The following is a 12,520-nucleotide window of genomic DNA, read 5'->3' as shown; positions in this document are numbered from 1 at the left end:
ATTGAATTGTTGCTAAAATATTCGTTTAATTTTCACCAGCTTTTGCAGTTATAATTCTATACCAAAAAATCTTTTATTTTGCCAAGTTATTTAATTATTGATAAATGATTACTTGCCCAAAAAATTTATTTGAAAATTCGAGATTCTGTTGGGAAAACCTAAATTTTTCGACGAAAATTTTCGTCGGAGCAAATCTGGAAAAACATGCCTCTATGTAGAATTAAGTTGGGGTGAATTTTTATTTGAGTGTTTCTGATGTAAAGTTAAAATCTTCGGAGTTATAGACCAATAATTGAAAAAAACACGATTTGGGGCGCCATTTTGTTAATAAAAAAAAGTAGCACACTATCTGCGGATTTGCATACCTATATTATTAATATCCATATAGGATATTAACCTTTACTAATTAGACCAGCGTATTATAACTATTTTTTTTCAAAGTTTAAAGATTATGCAAAAAAAAAACGGAAAATTTATATTTTGTCGATAAAATATTAAATAAGCATCTCATCTTTATAATCTTTATAAGTTTCATCCATGTATCATGATTATTTTGGTTATTATTGCGATCGTAAATTGTTAATTAACAATAATTGAATTGTTGCTAAAATATTCGTTTAATTTTCACCGGCTTCTGGAATTATATTCTATACCAAGAAAGCTTTGATGTCACTAAGTTATTTAATTATTGATTAATAATTACTTACCTAAAACTTTATTTGAAAATTAGAGTTTTTGTTGGGAAAACCAGCATTTTCCGAGGAAAATTTTCGTCGGCGTAGGAACAAATCAGGAAAAACATATCTCTATGCAGAATTTAATTGCGGTGAATTTTTATTTGGGTGTTTTTGTTGTAAAGTTAAAATCTTTGGAGTTATAGAGCAATAATTGAAAAAAATACGATTTGTCGGCGCCATTTTGTTTATAAAAAAAGTAGCACACTATCTGCGGACTTTGCATACCTATATTATTAATATATAGTATGCATATAGTATCTTATAATTAGATTCCAGCAATAAAATTGCTGGTAAATAACTTTTCCATGAATTTTGCTAATTAGCCCAGAGTAAAAAGGAATTTTCATCAAGTAATGGTCGAATCCATCAATTATAAGTAGAATCTATTAAAAAACTCGTTTGCACTTCAGTTCTCATTTAATAATGATATAGCTAAACCAAAAATATAATTAACACTTAACTTAAATCAATAACAAAAATAAAGCCTAAAATTAACCAGCCGGTGTCGTCATCTGACTCTGAATCCAGGCCGTATAATAAGGAACATTGACGTATACTCCATAGACTCCAGCCTGTCCACAATTTTTGCCCCATATTACTAATCCAGCCACACTGTAAACTCCAGTCGTGCCTGGACATACGAGTGGAGATCCACCGTCTTGCTGTTGATCAAAAATTAACATTATTAGAAATAAATACAAATAGCGGAGCCAATGTAGATCGAAAATAAAATCTAGCTTGAAGTAAAACACTCCTTGGTCTTGGTGTAGTTGGTATATTTTAATATATATTTAAAAAAAATTAAAAATCCAAAAGGATTACATTCAGAACGTTTTCGGACTTATCACTCCATCATCAGTGAACTCCCTGTCCTTGCTAAATAGACAGATGTTCACTGATGATGGATTGATAAGTCCGAAAACGTGCTGAACGTAATCCTTTTGAATTTTTAAATTTTTTTTAAATTATTATTAAAATATGCACAATGCACTGAGGCATAGAAGTTCATAAACTCTGTTAAGAAGCCGACTAACGAGAAAGTGATTCTAAATCCCATAAATCCCGAGGATTGGACACATTATTACAAACATCTATTAAATGAGAACAGAGACGAATTTAAAGAAGATATGAATTCATCAAGAATCGAAATTCTGGGAGAGCATATAACCATTGATATCAACAGAGTGCAAAAAGCTATAGCAGGGATGAAGAATGGGAAAGCAAGCAGAGGGAGTAACTACGGAACTAATAAAGAATGGCTCAGAGAAATTACACAGAATGATCACTGGGATATTTAACGAATACATTAATGGCCATCCAACACCAGATAAATGGAAAACAGCATATATGACTCCAGTATATAAAAAAGGTGACAGGAGAAATTGTAAAAACTATAGAGGGATATCGGTCACAAGTTCAATGAGTCGGCTATATGGTCGAATACTACGGGACCTGATAGAGGAAGATTATCAATCGTCTGAAGACGAAGAACAAGGAGGATTTAGAGCAGGTCGTTCATGTACAGATAAAATCTTTTGTCTTAAACAGATTATAGAAAAGAAAGTTGTGACAAATAGAGAGTTACATATGACTTTTGTAGATCTTGAGAAGGCATATGACACAGTCCCGCTAAATAAACTATGGGAAGTTCTGGACACATCAAACATACATCAAACATTGGTTAGTGCTCTCAAAGATCTATATTACGGCTCAAACTCCCAAATGAAATTCGGAAACCTCTTAGCTGAAAAATTTGCAGTTACTAAGGGACTTTGTTTAAGATTTATATCTCTGCAGCTCTGAAACAATGGAAAAGGAAAGCCAAAGGAATGGGTATACAATTGAACGATCAGGATTGTATATATATTTTACAGTTTGCAGATGATCAGGTGGTGATCTCAAATGACAAAGACGACATGAAATATATGCTTAGAAAACTAATTGAAGAATACCAGAAATGGGGATTAAATATCAATTTAGAAAAGACAAAATACCTCTCAATTGGCGCTGAAGCAGAACAACTCGATATCGAAGACAATCAAAAAATAAATCCATGTGACGAATATAAATACCTGGGCGTCATCTTCGACCGTAGTGGAAAAGACGAACGAGAAATTGAACATCGAATCATACAAGCCCGAAGAGCTATTATAGCATGTCTAAACGGAGTTCTATGGAGTAAAGAAATATCAAAGAAAAGAAAATGGAACATATATGAGTCAATGGTTAAAACTAGCCTACTTTATGGAGCCGAGACGTGGAGAATAACCGAGATATATAAGAAAAAGGTCGAAGCCACGGAAATGGATGCCACCAGAAGATCGATGAGAATATCAAGAGACGAAAGAATAAGGAATGAAGTAATAAAACAACAAATGGGTGTAGAGGGCACTATAGTTGAGGATATTGAAAGAAAACAGCTCATATGGTATGGGCATGTGAGCCGAATGGGGGACGAAAGATTGCCTAAAAAAACTATGATGTGGCAACCCCCAGAGAAGAAAAAACGAGGACGACTACCACAGAGATGGAATCTGGGAGTTAGGAAAGCGATTAGCGCTCGAAATCTAAATGAAGACCTAACTCAGGACAGAATACAGTGGCGTTTGGGAGTCGGACAACGTCGTAAGACGTTATAAAACCGAATATATATATATATATATATATATATATATATATATATATATCTATATATATATATATATATATATATATATATATATATATATATATATATATATATATAAAAATAATTTATTATTAACAGTCACTACATATTAATAATTATATATATATATATATATATATATATATATATATATATATATATATATATATATATATATATATATATATATATATAATTAAAATATACCAACTACACCAAGGAGTGTTTTATAGGTCTGGATCCTGCGTATGAAAAAAAAGTTGATTAATAGCAAGCTGAAAATGTGTTAATAGCTTTAGGGTGTCTAGTCGGACAAACTTTGATACATGGGAACACTGGAACAGGGGAAGTTTTAATTGTGGAACAGGTTAGAAATTTGGAACGGTCAGACCACGAAAACCGCACATGTATTTTGTTTTGTCCGACAGAACAGACTTAAACTCTCCGAACAGAGATTAAACTCTCATGCAAAAATCAGACTGCTATTTATCACCAAATGGGCGTTTTAATGAGTGGAACATGTAGAGTAAGTATGTCAAATGACAGGAATTGTGACAGGTGATAAATAGCAGTCTGATTTTTGCATGAGAGTTTAATCTCTGTTCGGAGAGTTTAAGTCTGTTCTGTCGGACAAAATAAATGTGCCGTTTTCGTGGTCTGACCGTTCCAAATTTTTAACCTGTTCCACAATTAAAACTACCCCTGTTCCAGTGTTCCCATATATCAAAGTTTATCCGACTAGATACCCTTAAGCTATTAACAAATTTTCAGCTTTCTATTAATCAACTTTTTTTTCATACGCGGGATCCAGACCTATTACTTCAAGTTAGATTTTATTTAACTAGATGGTATACAGCCAACCTTCGGGTATTATCCCGTTTTATTTATGTAGATCGAATACTTGCATTGTTTTGGAAAAAATCAAAAAAGCTTAAAGTCGGAAAAATGAAACAATACCCATGAACGATCACATCAATTACTTATTTTGTATTTGCTGTCTTTTTCTACAACAAACGTTTTATATTTATAGAAAGAGACAGCAAATACAAAATAAGTGATTGATGTGATCGTTCATGGATTTTCTTTCATTTTTCCGACTCTGTATTTTTCTACCTATTATTATAATAATAATGCACACACCGGCAAAATTAAAGTAACACCGTAAAAATGGGACATGTTTGACGCCTCGGATTTCCTAAACCAATAATAATAATATCGTATGGCGTTTTTGCCGGGGAGATCCTTTCGGACAGTTCCGGCGCCATTTACATCTTTAACCCTGTTTTAGGTAACTAGTGCCGATGTACACTAGCCCAGGGGGACCGACGGCTTTACGTGCTCTCCGAAGCACGGTGAGACGGCTCGTGTCATTATTGGAAATGAAAATGGTTTGTCTTTGGCAGGGCTCGAACCCACGTGCACTAGCGTACGAGGCCAGCGATGCCGTTACTCCACGGCCGCTCACAAAACCTATAGTCCGCCTAAACCAATTGTCCGATTTGAGTGGTTTTTTTAGTGTGTTATACGCTCTGGGCTCTGAACTTCGCTGGTGTCGCTACTAGCGGATTACTAATGCAACTTTCGCCAATAATTTTTAAATTTATTATTTTATTGTTATCGCTTAATATTTGCAACGCAAAAAAGTAATTAAATTGTAATCGATTTTTTTAAGGTTTTGCTAATGATTTAAACGTTCTATTAATGAAATAATATTAATTTCTTACTTCGGATACTTTCACAATTATCGTGTAGATGGCGTTTAGATTAATTTATAATAACATATTACGATATATTAAAAAAAACTTGAATTCAGTATTTAAAACGTAAGTATATTTAAGGTAAAAATATACACCACAGCTTTGACCAACTAATATTTTTCCTTATAATGTTTTTAATTTCAATGTTTTAAATTAATCACTTTGGTATTTATGTCAAATTTCCACCGAACGTTCACTGGTTTGTCACTACTGGCGATCGCGAAATTTTAAATATCCCCTCTACCTACGAGCTCACAGCGTATAGCCTTATGGTAGGGGAGCAAAGTATGCTAAATGTGCAGTCACTCGAGCGCTTTGGGGATCTATTGGGTTATGATTATTAAGTCCTAAAACCAAAAAAAGTTAAGTAAAATTTTCCATTTTAGCGGGCGCTTGCTTTTTTTTAATTTAATTTTCCATTTCCATTAATTGTTTTTTCCGATTATAGCGCCATCTATCCATAATTCGAAAAAAGGGTTCGAATAAAAGTTGCTTACTTTTATGCAGATAATCCAAATCTGCAATAAAAAATGGGGGTTCCCATTTAAAATTTTAAAGTAACCCCCCACCCCACCTCCGTGGGGGGTCGCGTTTGGTACCATTCAATATATTTTTCAAAAATATTAAATAAGTGTATTTTGCAGTTTTTCGATGTGATGTTTATTTTGCTAAATATTGCGGGATTTGTATTTAAAATTTTAAATTTACCCCCCACCCCTCTCTGTGAGAGGTCATGTTTGGTATCTTTCGATAGATTTTTGAAAAATATTGAACGTGCAGTTTTTAGTTTTTCGATCTGACGTTCATTTCGCGAAATATTCGCTTTTTTCTTGTGAAACTTTGTGACTCACCAATTTCCTTACGCCCCGCTCAAATCGTCCGATTTTTTAAATATACACTGTTTTGCATGTACTTAACTTACCTTATCTTAATCTGACAATTTCGAGTATTTTTAAGGATAGATTTTTATTTTCGGGCCCCCCTAAACGAACTCCCCTGTGTTAAGAGCCAATATATGGCAGAGGTACATCTGCAGGGTACCACGTTTCTCCCCATATGATAATCTGACGCGCTCGAGTAACTGCAAAAATCCCCGCTTGGGCTCCCCTACCATTATTATACATATAATAAAAATTATTGTGTAAAAATAATTTTAAAATTATTGGTGAATTCACCATTTTACCTTGATCAAAAATTTTTCTATATTGTTTTTGATTATGCTGAATCTAAATCTGACATTACAACTGAAAAATTCAAAAAAAAAATTTGAGCTCTTATACTGTTACCTGCCTGCGTAACTTTGAACCATATGGGACACTTTCTAATTATCAATTTTACAAAAAAATTATTCCTCATAAAATGCTCTGTATCGTCTAAAATCTAAGATAGAACCATCATAATATATCAAATTTACAATACGTTTAAAATATCAAATCAGATACGTAAAAGAATATGATTCTCGCTCAAGAGTAAAGTACCTTTATATTTCACAATATCGAAAAATGTTATTGCGAAAAGATATTAAAAATTCATGTTTTAATACAGTGGCGTGCTGGAACTTTTCAAGCGGCCCGGTGATTTTATAGAAAAGCGGCCTCCCATCATTTTACCTTCTACTATCAGGATGTTTTATTGTTATTTATGAAATAAAAAAAAACAAAAATATAAATTATTTTTAAATCAAACATACAACTTTAAACTCAATGATTTTTTTAATTTGATATATTTTTTATTTAAGAATAAGCAATAATTTTACAAATAATAAATGACATGTATGCCAATATTGTATACAGTAAGGCAGAAACCATGATTTCCTGAATAAATATAATATGAATTTGATGTAGTAATTAAGATAAAAGTAAAATAAAATTTTGAGAATTTTTCAATCATGTATTAAGTTGAATTTTAGTAAATCGATTATACAAGAGAGTACAAATACAAGTACAGTGCAAATACTTTAATTCAACAATAATTAAAATGTTAATACAATGAAATAATCTAAACATTCTTTTGCAATTATTTTATAAAATAATAACTTAACTCTCGACCAATAATTTCCGCATTAAAGTAGATTTTTGAGCAAATTCGTCGATTATTTCATCATTTTTAAGCTCATACAAAGTTTCTTTTTCTATAGCCATTAGTATAAATATTTCCAAGTGATCTTGTGTTAAAGTACTTCTTAACTGATTTTTTATGTATTTCAACGTTGAAAAGCTTTTTTCGCAAGATTTCTGTGTCACTGAAAGAATTAATAAATGCTTATATACTATTTAAATTTGGATAAGTACACTGATATAAGTTGTACTTATGCAAAACAGCGTAACAGCAAGCTATACAATCTTTATACTTATTAGTACCACACGAAGGTGAAGTTTTCACGATATCAACAACATTGTCATTTGTTACTTCATGTTCATTATCCCTTAGATTAATAATATCATCCTTCATAATTTCTGTAGACTGAACATATTCATCATTAACTCGATCTTCTATAATTTCAGTATTTTGAAAAATCCTATTTTTTAATACAATCCATTTATCAGCACAATCCACGAGTTCTTCTCTAATTGCAGTCGCAATTATGGTTGGATAAAAATTTCTTAATTTTTCAGTAAATGATTTAAATGCCGTTAAAGGTATACCATTTTTTATTGTCAAAATTTCTAGGATGTAGAGTGCATATAACATCATAAATTTTTGGATTCACACATCACATCATTTGTCTTGATCAAATCGTTTTTCAATACTTCCAATAATTCGGAAAAAATGTGGAAGACAATTTTTATTCTGCAGAGTACATATATGTTTTAAGGAAATTGGAAAAAATTAAATTTTTTTGAAATGTTTTATTAATATTATTAGCAAAATTAAAACTCGATTAGAAATTAAAAAATATTTTTTTTTGTTACATCTAAAAAATTTTGTGAAAAAATCCTATCTGACCGGCCTCAAAAGGCTGCGGCCTCTCGGTGATTGCACCGATTCATTTATATGGCCAGTACGCCACTGTTTTAATATGCTAACCAGACAGGGAGGTAGTTTTCAAACCGTAAGAATGCAAACTACTGGTGCACAAAAAAGTATATTATACTCAAGTGGTCTGATTTTGTATAATAAGTTACCCACAAATATCAAAGACTGCAGGCTAGAAATATTTAAATCTGAATTAAAAGAGTTACTTCTTACTAACTACTGCAACAGATAGCTTTAATTGAATATAATTCTATAATAATTTAATAATAAATAATAATTTAATCATGTTATGTAATCTGTTATTATTATATTTATGTTTATTATGTTACCACAAAACCAGCTTGGTATTTTAATGTATTTTTTGTATATTGTTGGCGGGATACGGTCTACAATACATTGGCTTTAAGGGCAGTCCTTACAGTAGGGATCCTGGCCTATACAGAAAAATGCAGGCGGGTTTGGGGTAATACTGCACTTTGGTTGCATTGGTTGTGTATTGGCTAAACATGCAAGGCAGGGTATTGTGCTGATAGAAAAGGCATTCAGGCATCAAATATCCAAATAAAATCTTTTCAGGCCATAATAATAAAAATATCTTCTCCAATGATATAAAAACTTATATTGAAATGATGACATCTCCTGAGGTAAAATATGCCGGAAGTAAAATGAGCCTCCGTTCGGATTTCCGGATGAGGACTATCTCAGGGGGAACACCATTGCAGGTTAGAAAAATCAGGATAGGGTCGTGGAATCTTGGTAGTCTTACAGGTAAGAGTCTGGAGTTAGTGGATGCGCTCAAACGAAGGAGAGTTCAAATTGCTTGCATTAAAGAAACTAGATGGAAAGGTCAAAGGGCGAAAGAACTAGGTGAAGGTTACAAATTGTGGTATGCAGGGAGTAGTAACACTAGAAATGGAATTGGTATAATTGCTGATAGTGAAATGAAAGATAACGTAGTGGAAGTTGAAAGAACGAGTGATAGAATGATGTCAGTGAAATAAATTTGTAATTGATAAAGAGGTATTGAATGTTGTGTGTGTATGCTCCTCAAACAGGTCTGGGTGAGAATGAAAGAAGCGCTTTCTATGACCAATTAGGAGACGTCCTGAGTGATATTCCGTCAGAGGAGAAAGTTATAATAGGAGGTGATTTCAATGCATATGTGGGCCAAGCCAAGGCAGGATACGAAGCAATACATGGGGGATTGGGCTCTGTAACTAGAAATGAAGCTGGATATGACATGCTTGAATTAGCAACAGCATTGGATATGGCGATTGTTAATACATTCTTTAGGAGAGAGAATGATTCTCTGATTTAGGAGAAAGATTCTCTTTAAAAAGAGAGAAACTCAACTTATTACCTACAAAAGTGGACAACACCAATCCCAAATATACTACTTCATGATAAGGAAAGTAGACATAAGTGAATGCAAGGACTGCAAGGTAATAGTTTAGTGAGACAGTAAGCCAACAACATAAGCTGCTTGTTCTGGACATCGAAGTAAAAAGAGAAACTAAACAAAAATATCGGAGAGGACCACAAAAATTAAGTGGTTGATGCTAAAAGATGAGAAAGAAGGTCTATTCAGGAGAAGAATAGTAGAAAAAATATTTTGGAACATGAAAGAAAACCCTAATACAATTTGGAGAAAAATGGCCAGTAGAATGAGAGAGACTGCTATTAAAATACTAGGGAAATTACCAGGAAAAATTTTGAGGATAAAGAGACTTGTGGTGGTCAAATGAAGTACAAGGAAAAATAAAAGAGAAGGAAAAATTATATAATAAGTGGCAAGAAACCAGATCCGACACCGATCTTCAAAACTATATGGTGGAGAAAAAGGAAGCGAAAGTAGCAGTAGCAAAAGTCAAAGCAGAAGCGTATTCAAACCTATACGATCAACTTGATACCAGGGAAGGCGAAACGAAGATATATAAAATAGCCAAACAGAGAGCAAAGAAAGCCAAAGATTTTAATCAGACTAGATGTATCCGCGATGAAAATAATAAAACACTAGTTCACGAAAGGGATGTCAAAAAGAGATAAAGAAAGTACTTTGACAGCTTATTAAATGAATAATTTGACAGACAGCCTGTAGAGTCAACGGAGACAGTAGCAGCAATGGTCACCAAAATAACAAACGAGGAAGCTGGCTCAAGCGCTTCAAAAATAAAAAAAGGAAAAGCGGTAGGACCAGATGATATTCCTGGGGAAGTATGGAGAGCATTGGGGGAGACAGGAACAAGGTGGCTAGCAGGTCTATTTAATAGAATTATGGAAGTTGGACGAATACCAGACGAATGGAGAAGCAGTATACTAGTACCTGTTTACAAAAACAAGGGAGATATACAACAATGAACAAACTACAGGGCTATAAAACTGCTTAGCCACATCATGAAAATATGGGAAAGAGTAATTGATAGAAGGATACGTGAAGAGACCAAAATATCCGAGAATCAATTTGGCTTTATGCAGGGCAGATCAACAACAGATGCAATTTTCATTATAAGGCAGTTGATAGAAAAATACAGGAGTAAAGAAACAAACGCTCATATGGTATTCATGGATCTTGAGAAAGCATATGATAAAGTTCCTCGAGAGATTCTGTGTTAAACACTCAATAAGAAAAGAGTCCCTGGTGAATATGTAAATATTGTGAAGGATTTGTATGAGGGAGTAACGACTAGTGTTAGGACAGGTGTGGGAGAGACTGATAAATTTTATGTAAAAGTAGAATACCACCAAGGCTCGGTGCTTAGTCCGTATTTATTCTCATTAGTCTTGTACCAGATAAAATATGGTAGGACACAAATAGAGTATTTGGAATGTTCATTTAAAGATGGAGTTACTACAAATAAAACGGTATCTTTGTATGGTGAACTGATTGTAAAAAGCAATAGTTTTAAGTACCTGGGATCGGTATTAAAGAGTAATAGAGAAATAGATGGAGATGCAGGCAGTAGAATTAGGGCTGGATGGATGAAGTGGAAAGAAGCGAGTGGTGTGTTGTGTGGCAGAACATTTGACATTATACTATTTTTATAGTTGCAAATGTTTTGTTATCATTACTTATGTGCATTTCTCTAATGAGGAACCGATTAATATGTTGGTTTACCCGTTATCAAGAAAGGTCAGCAGGAAGACCGACTAGAATCAAATCAAAACGCCCATCTGCTCGGTATAAATAATGAAATATTTATACCGGAGTATGGCTATAACGATCTCTAACAGGGAAGGATGAAATGAGTGTCGACAACACCCCAAGTAATCTGTTTACCCAGGTACGAAAATACCAAACGGGCGACGCTTAGGAAAATATCCCAACAATATTCCTAAGCGTTCTAAGCTTTCCCAATTATTGTTAATTCCAATTCCAATTCCTAAGCGTCGCCCGTTTGGTATTTTCGTATCTGGGTAAACAGATTACTTGGGACATTGTCGACACTAAATACATTGTTCCCCGTTAGAGGTCGTTCTAATCATACTCCGGTATAAATATGTCATTATTTATACAGAGCAGACGAGCGTTTTGATTCAATTCATTCTTCTTACGAATCCTTCTTGATAACGGGTAAACCTAGAAACACTTGTCGGCGGACGGTAAGACATCCGATTTGAATCAAAACGAATCTGTTTATTTTCATTTAATTCCCTGACTGTTTAATTAATACTTGTACAGGGTGTTTGGTAAAGAATGGGCCATAGCTTAACCTTAGATTCCTGAGGTTAAAATAGGTCGATTTGAGCTAACTTACCTTAGTACAAAAGTTGATAATAACCGAAATACAGGGTGTCAAAGTTAAATTTTTATTTTATTTATTTTTGAATATTTCCTGACAGGCATGGGACAACAACACGAAATTTGGTAAGTGGTGCTGGTATTGTACAATAATGTACAATCTACTAAATTATGTTAAACAAACGTTTCTGGCTACTACCAGAGGCGTACGACGGGAAAACGTGAATGGTTGACCCTTCCCAAATTCTACTTCACTGGCAGAATTGCTATTTTAGTGAAATTTTTTATTTTCTCACTCTTTCTGTGTAAAAAAACATACTGTTCATTCGTAACGATAAAGCCATGAGTTTTCGAGATATTTGAAGCTAAAAACGAAGGAGCATAATACATTAATCAAAATAAGTGTGCCTTTTCATTTTCATTTCACTTTAACTTTAACTTTAACTTCAAATATCTCGAAAACTAATTACTTTATCGTTACGAATGAAGAGTATATTATTTGCATATAAAGTATTGGAGAATCTAAAAATTATGCTAAAATAGCAGTTTCATCAGTGGCGTAGAATTTGGGAAGGTCCAACCATTCAATTTCCCCTGTCGTACGCCTCTGGTACTAACCACAAACCATTATTTAACATAATTT

The 12,520-nt window shown here is 33.3% G+C and overlaps 1 protein-coding gene across 2 annotated transcripts in view; it reads right to left on the bottom strand.

The window, feature by feature from the left end:
• Positions 1-1,135: 1,135 nt before the first annotated feature.
• LOC126889483 (prostasin-like) overlaps positions 1,136-12,520 on the bottom strand; it is an 89,067-nt gene continuing 77,682 nt past the window's right edge. For both annotated transcript variants that reach the window (XM_050657820.1, XM_050657819.1), the window contains one exon: positions 1,136-1,399. In XM_050657820.1, the coding sequence (XP_050513777.1) occupies positions 1,229-1,399 (171 nt within the window). In that variant the 3' untranslated portion in view covers positions 1,136-1,228. The remainder of the gene's footprint in view (positions 1,400-12,520) is intronic.

The sequence above is a fragment of the Diabrotica virgifera genome, chromosome 8 (assembly GCF_917563875.1).
Source record: "Diabrotica virgifera virgifera chromosome 8, PGI_DIABVI_V3a".
Lineage (NCBI taxonomy): Eukaryota > Metazoa > Arthropoda > Insecta > Coleoptera > Chrysomelidae > Diabrotica > Diabrotica virgifera.
Note: the sequence above shows the minus strand (reverse complement) of the source record. Positions and strands in the feature narration are given on the sequence as shown.